Source organism: Macaca mulatta, chromosome 16 (genome assembly GCF_049350105.2).
Source record: "Macaca mulatta isolate MMU2019108-1 chromosome 16, T2T-MMU8v2.0, whole genome shotgun sequence".
Lineage (NCBI taxonomy): Eukaryota > Metazoa > Chordata > Mammalia > Primates > Cercopithecidae > Macaca > Macaca mulatta.
Window position 1 is genome coordinate 62954271 of NC_133421.1, and position 25688 is coordinate 62979958.

A 25688-nucleotide genomic window follows, 5' to 3' on the forward strand; every position below is an offset into this window, starting at 1 on the left:
AGCAAAGGGTTAAAGGCCTGGACAGTGGGGGTGGGGGATGCCCCCAGGGAGCTGCCAATCATCTCCCCACCCCCACCGCAGCCCCCGCACCCCAGGCTCGCCCACAAACACAGTAACAACCGTTTTGTCCATCACCGAGGTCTCTCTCCTCTTTTTTTGGGGGGGTGGGGGCTGTCTTTGAGCGGTGGCCTCCTTTGCTCCCACTGGGGTGCAGGCCCTGCCTCCAACGGTCCGAGATGGAAGGGGGCAGGGATTGGAATCTATGTCATCAGCCTTTCTTGCTTAAGCCTTCTCCCGACTCCAGCCCTGGGTTTCTTTGCAAAGGATGAGGGGGAGGGACTGTCACCCCGAACACTTAGGTGCTTGAAGATCACTGTCATTTAGGTTCCTCTGCCCACAGCTCCTAAAATGTAAAGGAAGGGGACAAATGTGAGAAACGGGGCTCTCTCCTCAAGCCCGCGGTTTGGCCATGGTCCCAACTTTTCCCCTTTGGCAGAAGTCCCACGGTCAGCTTTCATCCATGTTGATCCCCCAGAATTTGAGGCCAGGGGGCTCAGGGACAGCGGGACCCCCCATCTGCCACCTCCACAGCGGGTGGGCGGGCGGGGGCTTAGAGTCTCCCTGGAGGCGAAGCGAGGATGCCGGCTTTAGGTCTCCGTCTTCCCCGACCACCAGGGCCGGGGGGCAGGGGAAGCAGTTGAGGAGGCTGAAGGTGCTCGTGGTGGGGAGCGTCGGTGCAGGGCGGCGGGGCTGCGCGGTGCGCGCAGGGGGCGCCGGCCGCCGGCGTTTCTTGGCGGCTCCCCGAGCCGACCCTTTCGCAGGCGGCCGCTCTGGCCCCCGGCGCAAACTCGGGGTATCCAAGGCGAAGCCCTTCGCGTAACACCAAAGTTTCGATCGGCGGATCAGACGATCGAAATGTTCCTGGCGGAGATCTCCAGGTGCGGCCGGAGCCGGGCTGGCCGTCGAGGGGCTGGCCGCTGGAGCCTCGGGGGCGGCCGGCTGGGGGTTTCCATCGACTTCGGCAGGCTGGCCGGGCAGGAATGGCCCCGGCGCCGCCCCGGGACCCGCGGGATCGGTGGAGAGGCCCGCAGGTGGCGACGGAGGTTGGGAACTGGGCTCATGAGGCGGGCTGGCGGCTGGGCCACGCTGAGGCTCGAGACCCGGGGCCGGGAGAGGCAGGGCCGAGGCGAAGCCGGTCGTAGATTCCCGAGGGCGCGGGGGCGCTGGGCAGCGGCCCGGAGGTGCACAGGAGCGAACGCCGAAGTGCGGGAAACCGCCTCCGCCCTCTTCCTCTTCTCCGCGGCGGGGGCACGCTGCAACGTCCGCATCCTCGCTGGACGCGGTGTTAGGAACGCTGGGCCGCCCGGTCGGTGCCCAGAGGTGCTTCAGGCCATCCGGGGCCCAGCCGCCAGGGCGCAGGGGGGCGTGAGGGCCCCGCAGCACGGGAGACCGCGCCGCCAGCTCCCCAGGCCCCGGGCCCAGAGAGGACGCCCGGGGCTTGGCAAGGGCGCAGAAGGCGAGGGCACGCAGGCACAGCGGAGAGAATTCCTGGGTCCCCCGACACGGCTTCCGGGGCGTGGGAGAGCAGGGCGACCCTCGCGGGGACGCCGGCACTGCCAGGCGGGGTGCGGGGCAGAGGGTCTCCATGGAGCAGCCTGAGGGGTGCCCACTGAGGGGGTCCAGGTCCCAGCGGCGGGATGCCCTGGCTGCCCGAAGAGCCCACGGGCGAGGGGAACATCGCCCCCCGTCGACGGGGAGGTCTCTGCTCACGGGCGCCCCCGGCCCGCTACCCAGGGCCGCAGAGCTCGGGCTCCCTCTTCGCTCTCCTCACGCGGCCCTCCCGGCAGCCGGACTCCTGGGTCCCTGTGAGTCCCAGCGGGGTCGGCCGCCCTTCTGCCGCCGCGTCCCCTTCGCAGCCCCGGCGGGAGACCCTCTCGAGTCGCCCGAAGCGCAGAGGCAGGGGAAACAAAGCGGCCTGCGGCCGCGGGAGGCGGGAAGGACCCCGGGCCCGGCACCCGGTGCCCGGGCCCAGGCGGCGGGGAGGGCGCCTTCCGCCTGCTCGGTTTCTTTCTTCCCCGCTGGCTCCCGGAGACCGCGTTATAGAGAACTGCCCCCTCGCTGCCCCAATACCAGCGCCGGGGCCGCGAGCCCGCCGCTGATTGGGCCGCACCGCCCGTGACGTTAGCCCGGACCCCACCCCTCCGGCGGCGCCGCCCCCGTCCCCATTCCGCACACAGACACACACACGTGGACCCGGCGCGGCGGCGGCTGGGAGGGAGCGCGGGAGGGAGCGTGCGCGGGTGGGATCGCTAGGGGCCAGATGCGCCGCCGCACGTGGCCCAGTGGCGTCCTGGGATTTCGTCGTCGGAAAGCAACTTGTTTTTTCCCGAGCAGTCTGGGTTTTGCATCTGTAAAATGGGACGCTTCATATCTGCCCTCTTGGGACTAAAAGAGCTATGTGAATCAACGTAGATGAATATCAGAAATAATGTTTAGGGGAAAGATGAAATGAGGCAATGGTTGTTTACAAGCTTTGCACAGCAGGGATTCTAGCGGGCCGTGAATGGCCCTTAAAACAGTACGTGGCACACAGCAGGCTCAAAAAATGCTGTAATGTATAAGTAGTTAAGAACTCAGTAGTTATATGCAAGATGAACAAAGAAAAAAATAAATTTGGAAGGGTGGGAGTGTTATTACACCCATGGAAGCCGATAAATAGGCTGTCTCAGTACCTATTTCCATTTCTCTGATGCAGTATCTAAATACTCCGCCTCAACTAAATTCAGAGTGCTGGCTCTGCAACCCCTGACCCCCAATCCCAGGATGCTCCGCTCTGAGGCTTGATCTGCCAAACAGGTTGAAGAGGCCACAGGAGGGCACGCACAGACCCTCACTCTCATATCCCCCAAGGAAAATAAAGAAAAAGTGAATTTCGGCCGGGCGCGGTGGCTCACGCCTGTAATCCCAGCACTTTGGGAGGCCGAGGCGGGCGGATCACAAGGTCAGGAGATCGAGACCACGGTGAAACCCCGTCTCTACTAAAAATACAAAAAATTAGCCGGGCGCGGTTGTGGGCGCCTGTAGTCCCAGCTACTCGGGAGGCTGAGGCAGGAGAATGGCGTGAACCCGGGAGGCGGAGCTTGCAGTGAGCCGAGATCGCGCCACTGCACTCCAGCCTGGGCGACAGAGCGAGACTCCGTCTCAAAAAAAAAAAAGAAAGAAAAGAAAAAGTGAATTTCCAGTACAAATTCTGCAGCACACACGCCCACCCTGTTCTATCCCCTTAACCTTCTTTAGTTTCTGCATAGCTTACTGTTACATAAAAGTCTGTAAATGGATTTATTCTTTAGTGTCTGTCTCTCCCATTAGTCTGGAAATGAGTTGATGAGAACTTCATCTTGATTGGTGGTGCATCCCCACTGCCTAGAACAATGGCCAAGATATAATAGGTGCTCAATCAATATGTGTGAATGAATGAATGAGCAAGTGAGTGAATAAATGATTCCCAGGGATATTTCTCTCTTGAGAAAAATCAGGTTATTGGAATACTGCCATTTCCTATCTATGGAAATACAAGAATTGGTATGATAGCTTGGGGTAAAAGTGTGGAAGAATGCTGGGGGTGGCTCCAGATAGAAATATCTTATTCTGGGGCCAGGACAAGAAAGGGTTTCAGAAAGGGGACAAATGATGCAGCTTGCCTCTGGGCCCTTCTAGAGGTGACAACAGAGGTGTAGTTTCCCTATGTGTCATCAAATAACATCTGGAAGGACAGGGGTAAGGAGGGTCTGCCTCCCCCACCTGCAGACTCCAGAGGTAAAGTCCCTAGATGGGGCGAGGGTTTGAGGAAGGAGGAGGTGTGGTGTTCCATTGCCCAAAACACTCACCCTCTAACATCTCCTGCAGAAGAGCTCTCCAGGGCAGTTGTCATGAGGGGGGATCCTGGGGTCCTGCCAAGTCATGAAGCTGAGCTGGGTCTAGACTCCAAGGCTCATAACTGCTCGAAAAGCCCACCTCTACACACACGCACACACGCACACATACACAAGGAAAGTTCTGGAAGGATGATCTTCATGGCTGTCTCTTCTGCAGGACAGTGCTGAGGACTCATCCCAAACAGCAGTTCCTGCTTGCACTCCTGTGCCTAGCACAGTGTCGACACAAGGAGAGAATGCCCGAGAAAATGATCAGTATGAATAAATGAGTGAATATTACATAACAGTGCAGATCAATGACCTCTTCTTTCTCTGCCTCCAAAAGCTGCCAGCTCCCCCTTCCGAACCATGTGAGTTTGGGGGCTTTATTGAGGGGTCATTACGATTGTGAGTCCTTCTCTCTGCCTCCACTTTCCCTACTTCCCCTTGCCCTCATCAGGCACCCCAGAATATGGACCCAGGGATGGAATCACTCTACAAACGGTAGAATACTGTGAGTGCCTCTCCAGCTGAAAGGACCAGCTGAAAGGAGATCATCAAACCACCCTTGATGGCCTGGATGGGGCAGGGTGGCGCTGTGCAACCCTGGGCAGGTCATCTAGACACTCAATGTCCTTATCAGTGAAAAGGAGACAACAGTGGCTTCCTCACATTGTTGGGAGGGTTGAAACATGATGTGAGCAGTCACCAGAACTCACGTCGGCAGGCCCAGCTGCTGCAATTACCATTGCCTCCAGTAGAGGACTCTCGACCCCATCCTCAGCCTGCAACGAGAGAGGCAACACCCTTCTCAGGAATCTCTCCTATAGGAGAAAAAGAGGGACAAGGCTGGATGCCGGGTCCCATCTAACACCTCCAGAGTGAGGGCTAGAAAGGGCACCTCTGGATCCAGAAGCCAGCACTTCCCTTTCCTTGGCCCATCTGGGTCTCACCTGGGGCAGTAAGGACTGTGTTCAAGGATTTGGGAGCAGGAGGCCTGCCGGGTTGCCCTTTTTGGGGAACTGCACCCCAGGCGTCCAACCCCATAGAAACTTCTGTAGTACTTACTGCATGCTCACTTAATCCCCATAACGGCCTATGAAATAGACTTTTTTTTTTTTTGTATTTTTTTTTTTTTTAGTAGAGACGGGGTTTCACCATGTGTGCCAGGCTGGTCTCGAACTCCTGACCTTGTGATCCACCCGCCTCGGCCTCCCAAAGTGCAGGGATTACAGGCATGAGCCACCACGCCCGGCCGACTTTTTTTTTTTTTTTTTTAAAACAGCGTCTTGCTTTGTCACCCAGACTGGAGTGCAGTGGCGCGATCTCCGCTCACTGTAACCTCTGCCTCCCGGGGTTCAAGCAATTCTCCTGTCTCAGCCTCCCGAGAAACTGGGAGAACAGGCGCGCGCAACCACGCCCAGCTAATTTTTGTATTTTTAGTAGAGATGGGGTTTCACCACGTTGGCCAGGATGGTCTTGATCTCTTGACCTCATGATCTGCCCACCTCGGCCTCCCAAAGTGGTGGGATTACAGGTGTGAGCCACCGCGCCCAGCTGACAGTATTTTTAAAAATGAACATACCACACATAACCCATTTTGAGTGTCCAATTCAATGATTTTTAGTAAATTTACAGTTATGCAACCATCATCATAATCCAGTTTTGGGGTTTTCTTTGAGACAGAGTTTCACTTTGTCTTCCAGGCTGGAGTGCAGTGGCACAATCTCAGCTCACTGCAGCCTTCACCTCCCGGATTCCAGCAATTGTCCTGCCTCAACCTCCCAAGTAGCTGGGGCTACAGGCACCCACCACCACGCCCAGCTAATTTTTTTTTTTTTTTTGAGACGGGGTCTCACTCTGTTGCCCAGGCTGGAGTGCTCTATCTCAGCTCGCTGCAACCTCTGCCTCTCAGATTCAAGTGATTCTCGTGCCTCAGCCTCCCAAGTAACTGGGATTACAGGCGGATGCTACCACGCCCGGCTAATTTTTGTATTTTCAGTAGAGACAGGATTTCACCCTGTTGGCCAGGCTGGTCTCGAACTCCTGACCTCAGGTGATCTGCCCACCTCAGCCTCCCAAAGTGCTGGAATTATAGGCATGAGCCACCGTGCCCAGCCCCATAATCCAGTTTTAGAACATTGCTTATAAGACTCCTCCTCCCGGCTGGGCCCGGTGACTCACGCCTGTAATCCTAGCACTTTGGGAGGCCGAGGAGGTCAGATCACGAGGTCAGGTGATTGAGACCATCCTGGCTAACACGGTGAAATCCTGTCTCTACTAGAAATACAGAAAATTAGCGGGGCGTGGTGGCGGGCGCCTGTAGTCCCAGCTACTCAGGAGGCTGAGGCAGGAGAATGGCGTGAACCTGGGAGGCAGAGTTTGCAGTGAGTGGAGATTGCACCACTGCACTCCAACCTGGGCGATAGAGCAAGACTCCGTCTCAGGAAAAAAAAAAAAAAAAAAAGACTCCTCCTCCCCACTTGTAGCTCTCCCTTCCCATCCCCAGCCCTGGGTGACTAATCTACTCTCTGTCTCCACAGAGTTCCCTTTTTTGGATATTTTATATAAATGGAATCTTGCAGTATGTGGTCTTTTGCATCTGGCGTCACAAAAGCATAATGTTTTTGAGGTTTACCTGTGTTGTAGCATGTATTGGTAGTCTGTTCCTTTTTTTTTTTTTTTTTTTTTCTTTTGAGACAGAGTTTCGCTCTTGTTGCCCAGGCTGGAGTGCAATGGCGCAATCTCAGTTTACTGCAACCTCCGCCGCCTGGGCTCAAGTGATTCTCCTGCCTCAACCGCCCTGGTACCTGGGATTACAGGCACCTGCCACCACGCCCGGCAAATTTTGTAGTTTTAGTAGAGACGGGGTTTCTCCATGTTGGTCAGGCTGGTCTCGAACTTCCAACCTCAGGTGATTCGCCCACCTTGGCCTCCCAAAGTGCTGGGATTACAGGGATGAGCCACTGCACCCAGCCTGTTCCTTTTTATTGCTGAGTAGTAGTCCGTTGTAGGGATATGCCACATTTTGTTTATCCAATCACATTTGGGTGGTTTTCACTTTTTGGCTATCATCTATAATGCTGTTATGAACATTTGCTATACAATTATTTTGTGAATATACATTTTTATTTCTCCTAAGTAGACATTTAAGGGTGGAACTGCTGGGTCATATTCTACATTTATGGTTAACTTTTTTTTTTTTTTTGGAGATGGGGTCTCACTGTCTCACTCAGGCTGGAGTGCAGTGGCACAATCATGGCTCACTGCAGCCTTGACCTCCTGGGCTCAAGAGATCCTCCTGCCTCAGCCTCCAGTGTGGCTGAGACCACAGGCCTGAGCCACCATGCCCAGCTAATTTCTTCTTAAATTTTTTTTGTGAGACAAGATCTGGCTATATTCCCCAAGCTGGTCTCAAACCCCTCAGCTCAAGGGATCCTCCTGCCTTAGCCTCACAAAGTGCTGGGATTACAGGCATAAGTCACCATGCCCAGCTGTGTTTAACTCTTAAAAGCTGCCAAGGTTGGGCATGGTAGCTCACACCTGTAGTCCCAGCACTTTGGAAGGCCAAGGCAGGCTGATGGCTTGAGGCCAGGAGTTTAAGACCAGCCTGGGCAACATGGCAAAATCCTATCTCTACAAAATACAAAAATTAGCCGGGAGTGGTGGCATGTGCCTGTAGTCTCAGCTACTCAGGAGGCTGAGGTTGGGGGATTGCTTGAGCCAGCAGGTCAAGGCTGCAGTGAGCCACATTCACGCCACTCTGTGCCTGGGTGACAGAGTGAGACCCTGTGTCAAAAAACAAACAAACAAAAACCCTAAAAACTGCAAAGCTGTTTTCCAAACGGGCTATACCATTTTACATTCCTATTAATATCCATGATATAGGCTGGGCACAGTGGCTTACGCCTGTAATCCCAGCACTGTAGGAGGCTGAGTTGGGCGGATCACCTGAGGTCAGGAGTTCGAGACCAGAGTGGCCATCATGGCGAAACCCCATCTCTACTAAAAAAATTTAAAAATAGGCCGGATGCAGTGGCTCACACCTGTAATCTCAGCACTTTGGAAGGCCAAGGCAGGCAGATCACAAGATCAAGAGATCAAGACCATCTGGCCAACATGCTGAAACCCCGTCTCTACTAAAAATACAAAAATTAGCTGGGCATGGTGGCAGGAGTCTGTAATCCCAGCTACTCGGGAGGCTGAGGCAGGAGAATCGCTTGAACCCAGTAGGGGGAGGTTGCAGTAAGCCAAGATTGTGCCACTGCACTCCAGTCTGGCGACAGAGTGAGACTCCGTCTGTAAATAAATAAATAAATAAATGGAGACTCCGTCTGTAAATAAATAAATAAATAAATAAATAAATAAATTAGCTGGGCGTGGTGGTGCACGCCTGTAATCCCAGCTGCCCAGATTCTCTGGAGGCTGAGACACAAGAATCGCTTGAATCCGGGAGGCAGAGGTTGCGGTGAGCCAAGATTGTGAGACTGTACTCCATCCTGAGTAACAGAACAAGACTCTGTCTCAAAAAATAAATTAATTAAAAATCCATGATATAAATTGGGACATTGAGGGAGAGAAGTGACTTGCCCAAGTTACACTGCTAGCAAGTGGCAGAGCCAGAACCCAAACCCAAGTAGTTGGGTCCTGAGTTCACTCTGGTAACCACGAGGCTACCCGGAAACAATGAATCCAGGAGGGAAGCCATTTCTCTACCCTGCTACACCCGGCCACCATCATTTTAACCTTTCTTGCTCCCAGAATTCCCTAAGTCAGCAGGTCTGCATCACCCCCTAGCATAAACCGCATGTTCCTCTGCCTCCTCTGGGAATTTGCATCCAGGGTTAATAGTTTAAGTTCTGGACTCAGATGGGTCCCTTCACATTCCAGACTCATCATTTTACTAGCTTTGTGACTTTGGGGCAATTTCTTAACCTCAGGAAGCTTTAGTTTCCTTATTTGTAGAACAAGACTAGCATCTTTCCTCATGCAATTAAAAAGGTATTATATGATGGAAAATTTCAAACCTACACAAAAGTAAATAAATATAATTAACCTCTGAGTACCCAATATCCAGCTTCAACACTTACCAACTCTAGTCAATTTTGTTTCATTCTTACCCACCCACTTCCTCACTTAAAAAAAAAAAAAAATCAAGTTGGCCAATATGATGGCTCACGCCTATAATGCCAGCATTTTGGGAGGCCGAGGCTGGCAGATCGTTAGAGCCAGGAGTTTGAGACCAGCCTGGGCAACACGGCGAAACCCCATCTCTACCAAAACAAACAACTACAACACATAAATTAGCTAGTCCCAGCTACTCAGGCAACTGAGGTGGAAGGATCCTTTGAGCCTGGGAGGTTCAGGCTGCAGTGACCTGCAATCACCACTGCACTCCAGCCTGGGTGACAGAGCGAGACCCTGTCTCAAAAAACAACAACACAATTTTATTTAGGTATGATTTATGTAATAAAATGCACATTTTAAGTGTACAGTTCAAATAGTTCAAAGTGTACAGTTCAAATGGTTTTGCCAAAGTATTCCTTTGTTGCCCATGTTACCACCACAATTAAGATAGAACAATGGCCAGGCATGGTGGCTCATGCCTGTAATCAATCCCAGCACTTTGGGAGGCCGAAGCAGGTGGATCACTTGAGGTCAGGAGTTCGAGACCAGCCTGGCCAACATGGTGAAACCCCATGTCTACTAAAAATACAAAAAAATTAGCTGGGTGTGGTGGCTCATGCCTGTAATTCCAGCTACTTGGAAGGCTGAGGTGGGAGAATGACTTGAACCTGGTAGGCAGAGATTGTAACGAACTGAGATCGTGCTACTGCACTCCAGTCTGGGTGACAGAACAAGACACCGGTCTAAAAAAAAAAAAAAAAAAAAAAAAAAAAAAAAAAGCTGCGCAGTTGCTCATGCCTATAATTCCAGCACTTTGGGAAGCCAAGGCAGGTGGATCACTTGAGGTCAGGAGTTCAAGACCAGCCTGGCCAACATGGTGAAACCCCGCCTCTACTAAAAATACAAAAAAAAAAAAAAAAAGCCAAGCGTGGTGGTGTATGCCTGTAGTCCCAGCTACTCGGGAGGCTGAGGTGGGAGAATTGCTTGAACCTGTGAGGCGGAGATTGCAGTGAGCCGAGATGACACTGCTGCACTCCAGCCTGGGCAACAGAGCAAGACTCTGTCTAAAAAAAAAAAAAAAGATATAAAATTATAAGATATAGAACAAACCCCATATTATTTTGTTTTGCTTTGTTTTGTTTTTCTGAGACAGGTCTTGCTCTGTTGCCCAGGCTGGAGTGCAGTGATGCAATCTCGGCTCACTGCAACCTCTGCCTTCTGGGTTCAAGCAATTCTCATGCCTCAGCTACCCAAGTAGCTGGGACTACAGACGTGTGCCATCACGCACAGCTAATTTTTGTATTTTTTGTAGATATAGGGTTTCACTATGTTGCCCAGGCTGGTCTCAAACTCCTGGGTTCAAACAATCCTCCCTCCTAGGCCTCCCAAACTGTTGGGATTATAGGCGTGAACCACTGTGCCCAACCTAGAACAAACCCCATGTTATTTTTAGGCAAATCCAAGACATCACATAATTTCATTCCTAAATATTTCAATACATATTTCTATAAGGACCCTTTAAAAGTAAACATAAACCCAACATTATTATCAAACCTAAAAAGAATTAACAATTGGCCAGGCATGGTGGCTTGTGCCTATAATCCCAGCACTTTGGAAGGCCGAGATGGGTGGATAACCCAAGGTCAGGAGTTCGAGACCAGCCTGACCAATATGGTGAACGCCTGTCTCTACTAAAAATAAAAAAAAAAAATTAGCCAGGTGTGGTGGCACGTGCCTGTAGTCCTGGAAACTCAGGAGAATGAGACGGGAGAATTGCTTGAACCTGGAAGGCAGAGGGTGCAATGAGCTGAGATCACACCACTGCACTCCAGCCTGGGTGACAGAGTGGAATTCCATGTCAAAAAAAAAAAAAAAAAGAATTAACAATCGGCCGGGCGCGGTGGCTCACGCCTGTAATCCCAGCACTTTGGGAGGCCGAGGCGGGCGGATCACAAGGTCAGGAGATCGAGACCACGGTGAAACCCCGTCTCTACTAAAAATACAAAAAAAAAATTAGCCGGGCGCGGTTGTGGGCACCTGTAGTCCCAGCTACTCGGGAGGCTGAGGCAGGAGAATGGCGTGAACCCGGGAGGCGGAGCTTGCAGTGAGCCGAGATCGCGCCACTGCACTCCAGCCTGGGCGACAGAGCGAGACTCCGTCTCAAAAAAAAAAAAAAAAAAAAAAAAAAAAAAAAAAAAGAATTAACAATCACACTTTAACTTCATCAAATAGCCAGTCAGTGTTCAAATTTCTAATTATCTTATAATATTTTTTCTTTACAATTTTTAGTTTATTTGAATTAGGAGCCAAGGAAGGATTTCAAATGGTTAATATGTCTCTCTTTTGATCTATAAATTCCCCCTTTATCTCTCTCTCTCTTTTTTTTTCCCCCTCTTTGCAATTTAGTCATTGGAGATACTATGATTGTCTTCCAGACTTCCCATAGTCTGGAATTTACTGACTGCATTCCCCACGGTGAGGTTTAACCAAACAACATTTAGTGAACAATATTTATTAAGGACCTATTATGTATAGGATTGTCAAATTTAGCACAGGGTTGGGCGTGCTGGCTCACACCTGTAATCTCAGCACTTTGGGAGGCGAAGGCAGGTGATCACTTGAGTCCAGCAGTTTGAGACCAGCCTGGCCGACATGATGAAACCCCGTCTCTACTAAAAATACAAAAATTAGCTAGGTGTGGTGGCGGGTGCCTGAAATCTCAGCTTACAAGAGAGGAGGCTCTTGTAAGGGAGGCTGAGAGGCAAGAGAATCACTTGAACCCACAAGGCGGAAGTTGCGGTGAGCTGCAATCGCACCACTGCACTCCAGGCAGGGAAACAGAGAAAAATTCGGTCTCAAAAAAAAAAAAAAAATTAGGACAAAATACACAGAACATATTTATTTATACTAAAACAGTAGGCCGGGCGCGGTGGCTCACGCCTGTAATCCCAGATCCCAGGCCGAGGTGGGCGGATCATGAAGTCAGGAGATCGAGACCATCCTGGCTAACACAGTGAAACCCCGTCTCTACTAAAAATACAAAAAATTAGCCAGGCCTGATGGTGGGTGCCTGTAGTCCCAGCTACTCGGGAGGCTGAGGCAGGCGAATGGCGTGAACCCGAGAGGTGGAGCTTGCAGTGAGCCGAGATCACGCCATTGCACTCCAGCATGGGTGACAAAGCAAGACTGTCTTGGGGAAAAAAAAAAAAAAATTTTTTAAATGAGAAACTCACATATTAATACTTGGTGCATAGAAGTTCATGATCAATGTAAGTGCCTTTGGCAGTAGCTCAGACTGCCTTTTCCCTTTCCCCTCCGTTCTTCCCTTGTCCCATCCCTCTCCACATTCACCCAGGAATTATTCCAGACTTGCCTCCTCCTGCAGTACTTCCTCCATGTGACCATAGTTAATGCATTCATTTATTTACCCCGCAGTTACTGAGCACCTACCATGTAGCAAGCCCCAGGCCAGGTCCTGTGGACTCAGAGATGCTGGAGACACAGTCTGGTGGGGGAGATAAGACATTACAAGCTGATCTAAGAAGTAGCAATAGAGGGATGATCGTGGTCCTGGAATCTTAGAGGAAGATGACCCTAGAGGAAGAGGAAGGATGTCTTTTCAGAGAACGTAATCTTCCTCCTAGGTCTACAGGCTGAACAGGAGTATACAAAGGAGGCAGGGCTGGGCATGGTGGCTCACACCTATAATCCCAGCACTTTGGGAGGCCGAGGCAGATGGATCACCTGAGGTTACCTCAGATCACCTGAGACCAGCCTGGCCCACATGGTGAAACATCATCTTTACTAAAACTACAAAAATTAGCCATGTGTAGGCTGGGCACAGTGGTTCACGCCTGTAATCCCAGCACTTTGGGAGGCTGAGGCAGGCGAATCACGAGGTCAGGAGATCAAGACCATCCTGGCTAACACGGTGAAACCCCGTCTCTACTAAAAACACAAAAAATTAGCGGGGCGCCTGTAGTCCCAGCTACTCAGGAGGCTGAGGCAGGAGAATGGCGTGAACCCGGGAGGCGGAGCTTGCAGTGAGTCAAGATTGAGTCACTGCACTCCAGCCTGGGCGACAGAGCAAGACTCCATTTCAAAAAAAAAAAAAAAATTAGCCATGTGTGGTGGTGCATGCCTGTAGTCCCAGCTACTCAGGAGGCTGAGGCAGGAGAATCACTTTGAACCTGGGAGATGGGGGTTGTGGTGAGCCGAGATTGCACCACTGCACTCCAGCCTGGGTGACAGAATGAGAGACTCCATCTCAACAAAAAGAAAAAGAAAAAAAAAAAAAACAAAGGAGGCAGCAGAGAAGAGAGAATTCCACCTGCAGAGGAGTATGAGCAAGGAACCAAGGCAAGCAAGTGCCTGCCCCACGTGCTGCCAACTTCCAGCCATCAGCGTACTGCCCCCCTGTTAAGTAGTGGGGTGCCCTGGCCTTGGCCTTTCTCATCCACCTTCCTAGAGTCATCTTGGCTCCCTTGCACAGCCAATCACTCTCCCCATCAGGAGGTCTCTCCCATTAAAAAGCTAAATCTTCCTTGACCCCAGAGGCTACAGCCCTATCCCTTTCTTCCCTTCACAGCCAAGCTCCCCCAAGAGCTGTCTACGCATGTAGTCTTCCTTTTCTCACTTCCCACTTGCTCCCCAACCCGCTTCCATCTGCTTCCACCCTCGCCCGCCACCGGAATAGCTCCTGCTGTGGTCTCGGTGGCCTCCATCTCATCGAAACTGGCAGGCACTTGTCAGCCTCCCTGACCTCTCGGGGCAGGCCGCTTGGCTGGCCACTTCCTCCTCCGAGACAATCCCAGTCCCCTTCCTTCTGGGCACCGAGCTCCCTTGCTGTCCTCCTGCCTCGGGGGCTGCTCCCTCTTGCTCTTCAGTGCAGGCTCACTCTCCCCTTTTCAGCCCAAAGTGTCGGGGCTCCTCAAGAGTTTGTCCAGAACTCTCTTCTCTCTCTGGACACTCTTCCCTGCTCACTTTGCAGTCAGCATCAGAGCCCTGGGGTTCAGCCTGGCCCTCCCCTCTCAGGTCTGGCCCAGATACCACACTGCACTCTCAGTCCACCTCAGACATTTCAAAAGCCCCTCAGACTCAGCCATCCCAAACCATCAGCACCCACTCCACCCCCTCTTGCCAGGAAACCTATCCTGAGGTGTGGCTCCCCCATCCATTCACTTCCACAGCCAGAAACCCAGGCCTCATCCCGACACCTCTGGCCCTCCAAGTCAATGCCTCCGCAAGCCTCATCATTGCACCCCACAGTCATCTTTCCAAAGCCACAAATCTGACTGTTACGCCCCTACTCAAAACCTTTTATCTTTTTCTTTTTTCTTTCCTTTTTTTTTTCTTTTTTTTTTTTTTGAGACAGCGTCTCACCTTCACCCAGGCTGGAGTGCAGTGGCATGATCACAGCTCACTGTAGCCTCAACTTCCTGGGCTCAAGTGATCCTCCCACCTCAGCCTCCCAAGTAGCTAGGACTACAGGTATGTGCCACCACACCCAGCTAATTTTTAAAAGTTTTTGTGGGGCCGGGCCCGGTGGCTCACGCCTGTAATCCCAACACTCTGGGAGGCCGAGGCGGGCAGATTAACTGAAGTCGGGAGTTCGAGACCAGCCTGACCAACATGGAGAAACCCCGTCTCCATTAAAAATACAAAATTAGCCAGGCGTGGTGGCAGGTCCCTATAATCCCAGCTACTCGAGAGGCTGAGGCAGGAGAATCGCTTAAACCTGGGAGCAGAGGTTGCTGTGAGCCAAGATCACGTTATTGCATTCCAGCCTGTGCAACAAGGGCAAACTCTTGTCTCAAAAAAAATTTAAAAAAAAGTTTTTGTAGAGTCAGGGTCTCGCCATGTTGCCCAGTCTGGTCTTGGGCCAGGTGGTGAGCAACTGTGGTCCCAGCTACTTGAGAGGCCAAGGTGGGAGGATTGCTTGAGCCCAGGAGTCTGCGATCCATCCCTACAAAAAAACAAAAATTTGTTAATGGTTTCCTACTGCTTTCCAGAGAAAGACTAAACTTTTTTTTTTTTTTTTTTTGAGATGGTGTCTCACTCTGTTGCCCAGGCTGGAGTGCAGTGGCACAATCTCGGCTCACTGCAACCTCTGTTTCCCGGATTCAAATGATTCTCCTGCCTCAGCCTCCTGAGTAACTGGGATTACAGTTGTGAGCCACCACGCCCAGTTAATTTTTGCATTTTTAGTAGAGAAGAGGTTTCACTATGTTGGCCAGGCTGGTCTCAAACTCCTGACTTCAAGTGATCTGCCCACCTTGGCCTCCCAAGGTGCTGGGATTACAGGCGTGAGCCATCATGCCCAGCCTAAAAGACTAAACTCTTTTTTTTTTTTTTTTTTTTTTTTGAGACGGAGTCTCGCTCTGTCGCCCAGGCTGGAGTGCAGTGGCACTATCTCGGCTCACTGCCAGCTCCGCCTCCCGGGTTTACGCCATTCTCCTGCCTCAGCCTCCCGAGTAGCTGGGACTACAGGCGCCCCCCACCTCGCCCGGCTAATTTTTTTGTATTTTTAGTAGAGACGGGGTTTCACCATGTTAGCCAGGATGGTCTCGATCTCCTGACCTTGTGATCCGCCCGTCTCGGCCTCCCAAAGTGCTGGGATTACAGGCTTGAGCCACCGCGCCCGGCCAAGACTGAACTCTTAATTAGGCTCATAGGTAGTGTTACTTAACTCTAGCAACCCCACACACAGGTCTTCTTGGGGAAGGGGACAGTTCCCTCGCCTCTTCCTTCAGCCACTCATGTCTTCTTTAGGCCTAAAGCAATAAGCTCCTTCCTCTCTCTCCCTAAGCACTTGCTGTTCCTTCAGACTGTAAACTTTCCCCCCACATTGCTTCTCCTGGCCAATGCCTGCTCCTACTCAGAGCTCCACTGAGTCATCCCTTCCTCTGAGAAAACCTCTCTTTGCCCTTCCAGATGATGCCCAGGTCAGTTTCCACAGTATCCCCACTTCAAGAGCTGTGAATATTTCCTTCAGAGATTTCCATTGGCCAGGTGCGGTGGCTCACGCCTGTAACCCCAGCACTTTGGGAGGCCAAGGCGGGCAGATCACCTGAAGTCAGGAGTTCGAGACCAGCTTGGCCAACACAGTGAAACCTGGTCTCTACTAAAAATACAAAAATTAGCTGGGTGTGGTGGCACATGCCTGTAGTCTCAGCTACTCAGGAGGCGGAGGCAGGAGAATCACTATCACTTGAATCCAAGAGACGGAGGTTGCAGTGAGCTGAGATGGTGCTATTGTACTCCAACTTGGGCAACAGAGCAAGACTCCGTCTCAAAAAAACCAAAGAAGGTAAGATTTCCATCTGCTAATGACTATTCATCTATTAGTGTATCTGATTATCTACCTCTCCTCCCTCTCCTCTGCCACTCTGTTTCATGGGGACAGGGACCACATTGAATTTTGCAGTAGCTTAGCGATTGGCACAGAGTTGACAATCAAATACTTTTTTTTTTTTTTTGAGACAGAGACTCGCTTTGTCGCCCAGGCTGGAGTGCAGTGGCGCACAGTAAGCTCCGCCTTCCAGGTTCATGCCATTCTCCTGCCTCAGCCTCCTGAGTAGCTGGGACTACAGGCCCCGCCACCACACCTGGGTTTTGTTTTATTTTTTTTTCTGTATTTTTAGTAGAGACAGAGTTTCACTGTGTTAGCCAGGATGGTCTCGATCTCCTGATCTCGTGATCCACCCGCCTCAGCCTCCCAAAGTGCTGGGATTACAGGTGCGAGCCACCGCGCCCAGCCACCAAATACTTTTTTTTTTTTTTTTAAGAGACAGAGTCTCCATCTGTCTTCTAGGCTAGAGTACAGTGGCATGATCATAGCTCACTGCAATCTCAAACACTGGGCCTCAAGCAATCCTCCCACCTCAGCCTCCCAAAGCGCTGGGATTACAGGCATGAGCCATTGCTGACAGCCAACATTTGCTAAAAGTGATTTGAAGTTTTCATGGAAGTTTACCCTTAAATACTTCAGGAAGTTTTCTTATTACAATATTATGATCATAGGCTGGGTGCAGTGGCCACACCTATAATCCGAGTACTTTGGAAGGCCGAGGTGGGGGGATCACCTGAGGCCAAGAGTTCGAGAATAGCCTGGCCAACATGGTGAAACCCTGTCTCTACTAAAAATACAAAAACTAGCCAGGCATAGTGGCACGCCTGTAATCCCAGCTACTCAGGAGGCCGAGGCGGGAGAATAGCTTGAACGCGGGAAGCGGAGGCTGCAGTGAGCCAAGATCTCTCCACTGCACTCCAGCCTGGGCAGCATAGCGAGACTCACTCTAAAAAAAGAAAAGAAAAATATATATATATATATAAAAAAAAGATCATACCTCAGAAAATTACCCATTCCTTGATATCATCTAATATGTAGCCCATATTCAAATTTACCAACTTGTCCTCCAAAATGCTTTTTTTGTATTTGATTTGTTCCAACCAAGGTCTTTATTTATTTATTTATTTATTGGGACTGGGTCTTGCTTTGTCGCCCAGGTTTCTGGCACAATCAGAGTTCACAGCAACCTCAACCTCCAGGCCTCAGCCTCCTGAGTAGCTGGGATCACAGATGTGTGCCACCATACCCAACTAATTTATTTATTTATTTTTTATTTTTTAATTATACTTTAAGTTCTAGGGTACATGTGCACAATGTGCAGGTTTGTTACATATGTCGTGTTGGTGTGCTGCACCCATTAACTCATCATTTACATTAGGTATATCTTATTTATTTATTTATTTATTTTGGTAGAGATAGGGTCTTGCTATGTTGCCCAGGCTTGTCTTGAACTCCTGGGCTCAAGCAATTCTCCTGCCTGGGTCTCCAAAAGTGCTGGGATTACAGGCATGAACCACTGTGCCCAGCCCCAACCAAAATCTAAATATAGCCTGCACTGCTTTTCGCTGTCTCTTTTTTTTTTTTTTTTTTGAGACGGAGTCTTGCTCTGTCGCCCAGGCTGGAGTGCAGTGGCCGGGTCTCAGCTCACTGCAAGCTCCGCCTCCCGGGTTCACGCCATTCTCCTGCCTCAGCCTCCGGAGTAGCTGGGACTACAGGCGCCCGCCACCTCGCCCGGCTAGTTTTTTGTATTTTTAGTAGAGACGGGGTTTCACCATGTTAGCCAGGATGGTCTCGATCTCCTGACCTTGTGATCCGCCCGTCTCGGCCTCCCAAAGTGCTGGGATTACAGGCTTGAGCCACCGCGCCCGGCCCTCGCTGTCTCTTAAGTCTCATTTAAATCTAGAATAACTTTTTCCCCCTTTGCCATTGACTGGGTGAACTGCTAAAGTATTTTAAGTAAATTACAGACATCATGTCCCACCTTCTAGATTTCTCTGATTGCTTCCTCGTGGTGTTGTTTATCCCGTATTTTCTGTAAACTGGAAATTAGATCTCCAGGCTTGATTAGCTTCAGGTTGACTATGCTGACAAAAACACTTTGTGGGTGAAGCTTCCTCCAACATATTGTGTTCCCTCGGGGTGTCCCTGATGCCTGAGCTTCACTGTTAGTGATATAATATTGATCAGTTGTTCCCCTTGGCGACAGCCAATCCCTCTATCAATAAATTGCATTTTTTGGCTGGGCAGGGTGGCTCACGCCTATAATCCCAGCACTTTGAGAGGCTGAGGCGGGTGGATCACTTGAGGTCAGGAGTTCGAGACCAGCCTGGCCAACATGGTGAAACCTCATCTCTACCAAAAATCCAAAAATCAGCTGGGCATGGTGGCATGCACCTGTAGTCCTAGCTACTCGGGAGGCTGAGGCAGGAGAATCTCTTAAACCTGGGAGGTGGAGGTTCGCAGTGAGCTGAGATTGTGCCACCGCACTCCACCCTGGGCGACAGAGTGAGACTCTGTCTCTTAAAAAAAATAAATGAATAGAAGAAAACTCCTATTTTACAGATGAGGAAAACAGAGGTTCTGCCTCGTTCAGTCACTCGCCCCAGAAAGCAGCAAGAGATGGTTAAGACCTAAAGGATGGCAGTGGCCACAGGAACGGACAAGTTTTTGAAGAAGAATCAGCAGCATCTGCAAACAACTGGCTGTGTGTGGGAGGGAAACCAGAAGCCCTGGCAGAAGCAGAGACTTCCCTCACATCTCGGGTGGGACACAGGGAGACAGAGCAACTTGGGGGGAAGGTAATGAGCTCGGGCTCCAGGCTTCCCAGATGTCTCCAAACCGCTCTCTAGGGAAATGGTGTTTATAACATGACAATGTCTGTAATTTGGCTTCCGGCATGACTTGATAATTAGCTTAAGTTATCCCTCATTGGCATTTTATTCAAAGCAAGGACACTCTTCCATTCATTCTGATGAGGCCTGCCTTCTGTGAGTGTTCCAGGGTAAGTGTGAACTGAGAGCTCTGCCTCTGTCTCTTTTGACTGAAGTGGGCTGGAGACTGAAGTCGGGGGTGGTTGAAGTGTCTGCTCACTGGGTTCAAGTCTGTCTCTGGGGCCTGAGGGTATGGGCTCCCCCTCGGACGGCGGGTGGGGGTGCTGAGACCTGCACATTCAAGGCCTAGCAGGAGTTTGGCCCAGAGATTGGTTTCCAGGAGGTGCGTGGAGGAGGCAGTGACCAGGAAGACAGGGGATTGATAGATCCCTTGGGAGGCAGGGCGGAGGACTGCAACCAAGATGCTTCAGGCTGCACAAGGCTGTGCTCAGGGCAAATGGGAACGCTTTGGCGTTAGGACGCATTGACCAGGTAGATGCTGTGGGACTGACTGGCTGATTCAGAGAAGGAGTGAAGAAGACAGAGCTGAGAAGGCCCCCATGTCTTTGTCTCTGGAGAAAGTGGAGGCTAGTAGCTGAGGCGGGACCTAGAAGAGGAAGGGCGGGTCTGGGGTGGGGAGATGCGGAGCTTAGTTTTGGACTCAGGGAGTGGCCAGGGGAGATCTGGAAAAGGAGGCCTGGGACTGGAGAGGTGAGGACCAGGTCACAGGCACACAAGTCAAGGTTAAAGCCACAGACATGGATAAACTCTTCCAGGGGAAGCCAAGCGGATCCAGAAATGGGCCCCGTGGGAGGGGCAGGGCAAAAGGACCCTCGTGAAGGTGGCTGGGAAAGGAAGAGTGAGACTCGAGGGCAAGGGAAAGGGAGTATTCAGAGGAGGATGGTCATGGGGACCAAATGCCATGCACAGGGTAGGCAGGACAGTGTTTGAGGAGCTACTGACCTTAGTGATTCTGAAGCCTTAGGAGACTCCAGCTCCTCAGCAAAAACAGAGAAACAAGAGGACTCACTTGGAGTCAGAGCCCTGTGGGCCAAGAAGCAGAAAGTATAATACGATTGTCTCTCAGCCCGGAATAAGCACAGGAAACAGCACCCACTGGGTGCTACCAGTGTAGCCACAGAGAGTGACCCCTGCTAGCCTCTGGCTACTTGCTCCTCAGAACAGATCAGGAGGGCATCAGATTGGCACAGCTTGGGCCATATGTCCACATCTTGGCTGCCCAGGGCTTGAAGATGGAGGCTCAGAATTCCTTCCTTCAGTTCTTTCTGTGAATATTTACTGAGAACCTAGAATGCGCCAGGCACAGTTCTAGGCCCTGGAATACAGCAGCGAAATCCACAAACATCCCTGTCTTCATGGCACTCACACCCGAGGGGAAAGAATGGCAACAACCCACAGACACAAATGTGGAACTAATGTAAAAGCTGAAGGACAAAGGGAAAGTATAAGGAAGATGGGGAGTATGGGGGCAGCAGGGGAACAGGGTGCAGTTTTTTGGTTTGTTTTTTCTTTTGAGACGGAGTTTTGCTCTCTTGTTGCCCAGGCTGGAGTGCAATGGCGTGACCTTGGCTCACTGAAACCTCCGCCTCCCGAGTTCAAGAGATTCTCCTGCCCCAGCCTCCCAAGTAGTTGGGATTACAGGTGCCTGCCACCACGCCCAGCTAATTTCTTTGTATTGTTAGTAGAGACGGGGTTTCACCATGTTGGCCAGGCTGGTCTTAAACTCCTGACCTCAGGTGATCCGCCCACCTCAGCCTCCCAAAGTGCTGGGATTACAGGGATGAGCCACTGCGCCCCGCCCAGGGTGCAGTTTTAAATCAGGTGGTCCTGTAGGACTTGGTGGCTCACACCTGTAATCCCAGCACTTTGGGAGGCTGACGTGGGTAGATCGTTTGAGCCCAGGAGTTCAAGACCAGCTGGGCAATATGGTGAACCCCGTCTCTACAAAAAATGCAAAAATTAGCCTGGCATGGTGGCGCATGCCCGTAGTCCCAACTACTCAGGGGGCTGAGCTGGAAGGATCACCTCAGCCCAGGGAGGTCAAGGCTGCAGTGAGCCGAGACTGTGCCACTGCACTCAAGTGTGGGTGACAGAGTAAGACCCTGTCTCAAAAAAATTAATTCACTAAAAATTAGTAAATAAATAGGATGGTCCAGAAAAGCCTAATCGAGAAGGGAGGAGCATGCCAGGAAGCAGCAAGGAAGCTGGTAACCAGAGGATGGGGGTTGGGATGGAATGGAGAAGAGGCTGGAGGGATTGGGACAGTAGGTTGCATAGGACCCTGTAGTCCCCTGGAAGGACTTGGGCTTCTCTTTGGTTTTTGGTTTTTGGCAGAGTCTCGCTCTGTTGCCCAGGTTAGAGGGCAGTGGTATGATCTTGGGCCATTGCAACCTCTATCTCTGAGGTTCAAGGGATCCTCCTGCCTCAGCCTCCCGAGTAGCTGGGATTATAGGTGTGTGCTACCACGCCCAGCTAATTTTTTAATATTTTTAATAGAGACAGGGTTTCATCGTGTTGCCCAGGCTAGTCTCGAACTCCTGACCTCAAGTGATCTGCCTGCCTCGACCTCCCAAACTGCTGGGATTACAGGCGTGAGCCACAGTGCCTAGACCTCAGGCTTCCTTTTGAATACCATGAGAACACCTGGGGGACTCTGAGCCCAGAGGTGACCTGATCATCTTACAGCTTAATAGGATCACTCTGGCCACTGTGTAGGGAATAAATGGCAGGGCCAAGGATGGAGGCAGGGAGACCAGTTAGGAGGTGACTACAGTAATCCAGGGGAGAAAATGACGGGGGAGATGGTGGCAAGTCATCACATTCTGCACATATTTTGAAGGTAGAGCAGACAGGATTTGCTGACAGAATGGATGTGGGAGAGGAGTCAGGAATGATTCTAAGGTTTTCAGCCTGAACAATAAGAAAGATGGAATTGCCGGCCGGGCGCGGTGGCTCAAGCCTGTAATCCCAGCACTTTGGGAGGCCGAGACGGGCGGATCACGAGGTCAGGAGATCGAGACCATCCTGGCTAACACGGTGAAACCCCGTCTCTACTAAAAAATACAAAAAACTAGCCGGGCGAGGTGGCTGGCGCCTGTAGTCCCAGCTACTCGGGAGGCTGAGGCAGGAGAATAGCGTAAACCCGGGAGGCGGAGCTTGCTGTGAGCTGAGATCCGGCCACTGCACTCCAGTCTGGGGGACAGAGCGAGACTCCGTCTCAAAAAAAAAAAAAAAAAAAAAAAAAAAAAAAAAAAAAAAGAAAGAAAGATGGAATTGCCATCAGTTGAGAAGGAAAAGGCTGTGGATGAAGTGGTGGGTGTAGGATGGGAGGGGGGAAACAAGGGTAGACCCAGGGTTCCAGGACAGATCACCCAATGGGGCACTCCCCTGACCTAGGGAGGGGGACACCGGACAGCCACAACCTCCAGCAAATGCCCAGGACAGGTGGTTCCTGGTGAACTGCGGCAGAGCAATTCCAGCAGGGTGAGGAGGAACCAGAGAGCTAAGTGTGCTGCACACGTGCAGGCTGTCCTTGGTCTCCTGACTTATGAAGCAGAGCAGAGGGATCTGGGAGACACAGAGGGTGATGGCCTGAGCCCATGTGGAGGCTGCCAGGAAGAGGCAGGAGAGGGAGAGAGTGCAGATCAGGATAAAGAGTCTCCACACGGGGGAGGAGACATGGATCCCAGCCAAGGCTTGGCTGCAAAAGCACAGGGTCAGGCTCAAGGCACTGAGGGCCTGGACCAGCGTCAGGGAACAGGGGGAAAGGATCCAGAGACATTTGCACAGCAGAGATGGCCAGGAAGCTGCTGGAGAGTAGGAGGAGTCAGGCGCAACTCCAGGATTTTGAATCCCAACTTCTGCTAGCATCCTGAAGGCCTCTGTCCCCCTCTAAGTCCAGGCTTACCAAGGCCTGCTGCACCCTGGAGTCCTCAGTTCTCTGAGCACTGCCCCATACCTGATTCTAAATCCACACCGCTGCTTTCTCTGCTTTCGTTGCAGCCCACAGTCAGAGGACACTGTTTGCTTGCTGTTCCCAATGCCCTCTGGCCCCTCTATCCTACAGCCGGGTGGTATGGCTCCTTCTCCTGCCCTCCACCAAAGCCCCCATCTCAGCAATGACTTTGCTTTCTGTCTCAGAGAAAAACACAGTGCTGAGCGGGGGAAGCTGAGCACAAAAGAGAACCTCTTAGGAGGTTCTAGAAGCAGTGACACTTACCTACTGTGACCTACAGTGATAGAAATCAGATCAGTGCTGTCTGGGGCCAAGGGACTGATTGCAATGGGATAGGAAGAAACTTTCCAAAGAGATGGAAATGTTCTATATCTCTAGGGGGTGGTGGTTGCACAGCTGTATACACTGGTCAAACGTTATCACCTGTACATTGAAAATGTGTGCATTTTATTATATGTAAATTATACCATAATAAAGTTTATTTTATTTTATTTTATTTTGAGACAGAATTTCACTCTTGTTACCCAGGCTGGAGTGCGATGGTGTGATCTTGGTTCACTGCAACCTCTGCCTCCCGGGTTCAAACGACTCTCCTGCCTCAGCCTCCCGAGTAGCTGGGATTACAGGTGCACGCCACCATACCCGGCTAATTTTTATATTTTTAGTAGACACGGAGTTTCGTCATATTGGTCAGGCTGGTCCCGAACTCCTGACCTCAGGTGATTCACCCACCTTGGCCTCCCAAAGTGCTGGGATTACAGGCGTGAGCCACCGAGTCCAGCCTAATAAAGTTGATTTTAAAAATAGGGAACTAAATATTTTTTTAAGACAGGGTCTCACCCTGTCACCCAGGCTGGAGTGCAGCAGTAGGATCATGACTCACTGCAGACTTGACCTCCCAGGTTCAAGAGATCCCCCCACCTCAGCCTCCCAAGTAGCTGGGACTACAAGTACCCACCACCATGCCCAGCTAATTTTTAAATTTTTTGTAGAGACAGGGTCTCATCATGTTGCCCAGGCTGGTCTCAAACTCCTGGGCTCAAGTGATTCCTCCTGCCTTGTGCTCTCAAAGTACCTGGCCTAAAAAAAGACAGAGTATTGCTCTGTTGCCTAGGCTGGAGTGCAGTGGCACGATCTCAGCTCACTACAACTTCCGCCTCCCAAGTTCAAGCAATTCTTGTGCCTTAGCCTCCCAAGTATCTGGGATTACAGAGGTGCACCACCACACCCAGCTAATTTTTGTATTTTTTAGTAGAGACAAGTAGAGGGTTTCACCATGTTGGCCAGGCTGGTCTCGAACTCCTGGCCTCAAGTGATCCACCTGCCTTGGCCTCCAAAAGAACTGAGATTACAGGTATGAACCACCATGCTTGACCTTAAAAAATTTTTTTAGGGCTGGGCACGGTGGGTGGCTCACGCCTGTAATCCCAGCACTTTCGGAGGCCGAGGCCGGCAGATCACAAGGTCAGGAGACCAGCCTGGCCAATATGGTGAAACCCTGTCTCAACTAAAAATACAAAAATTAGCCAGACATGGTGGCAGGTGCCTGTAGTCCCAGTTACTCAGGAAGCTGAGGCAGGAGGATCACTTGAACCTGGGAGGCAGAGGTTGCAGAGAGCTGAGATCTCATCACCGCACTCCAGCCTGGGCGACAGAGCGAGACTCCGTCTCGGAAAAAAAAAAAAAGTTTTTAAAGAGAAAATAACAGTCTATCAAGCAGAAAAATCCTGTACACACACACACACACACACTCATCTCACACATACACACACACACACACACACACGCCAATCTGTCCACATCCTTTGCTTCCGCCCTTCTCTCTGGCACGGCAGAGCACCTCATCTTGTCCATGAAAGCTATCACACCTGAGACTGTTCCCCCTAAAAAGAACTCATGCCACCCTTCCTCTGACCTTGCATCCATCTCCCCTGCTGTCCTCCCAGCCCAGCCCCTAGGAAGGATGGGTTATATTCCCCTTCACCATGCTGGATCAGTCACCCCTCTTTGAGACACCTGCCTTACAGGGACACTCCCTCTCTTCTTTTTTTTTTTTTTTTTTCTTTTTGAGACGGAGTCTTGCTCTGTCACCCAGGCTGGAGTGCAGTGGCCGGATCTCAGCTCACTGCAAGCTCCTCCTCTCGGGTTCACGCCATTCTCCTGCCTCAGCCTCCCGAGTAGCTGGGACTACAGGCACCCGCCACTTCGCCCGGCTAGTTTTTTGTATTTTTTAGTAAAGACGGGGTTTCACCGTATTAGCCAGGATGGTCTCGATCTCCTGACCTCGTGATCCGCCTGTCTCGGCCTCCCAAAGTGCTGGGATTACAGGCTTGAGCCACCGCGCCTGGCCACTCCCTCTCTTCTTTCTGTCTTCTCTCAGGTTCCTAGGACCCCATTTGCTTGTATCCAGTGATGGAGGGAGAGTTTCAGACTCTCCCTCCATGTCTGGA

The 25688-nt window shown here is 51.2% G+C and overlaps 1 protein-coding gene and 1 long non-coding RNA gene across 2 annotated transcripts in view; both read right to left on the bottom strand.

Annotated features, from left to right (window-relative positions):
- Positions 1 to 228: 228 nt before the first annotated feature.
- Positions 229 to 1647, bottom strand: EPOP (elongin BC and polycomb repressive complex 2 associated protein). Its single transcript, NM_001193705.1, is given in 1 exon segment — positions 229 to 1647. A coding segment is annotated over 1 exon segment (1140 nt). The 3' UTR covers positions 229 to 507.
- Positions 1648 to 3504: 1857 nt separating this feature from the next.
- The window catches only part of LOC144335660 (uncharacterized), a 31306-nt gene continuing 9122 nt past the window's right edge, over positions 3505 to 25688 (bottom strand). The window contains exons 2-3 of the long non-coding RNA XR_013406708.1: positions 12492 to 12635; positions 3505 to 4699 (exon numbers count right to left, since the gene is read on the bottom strand). This is a non-coding gene — a long non-coding RNA (uncharacterized LOC144335660). The remainder of the gene's footprint in view (positions 4700 to 12491; positions 12636 to 25688) is intronic.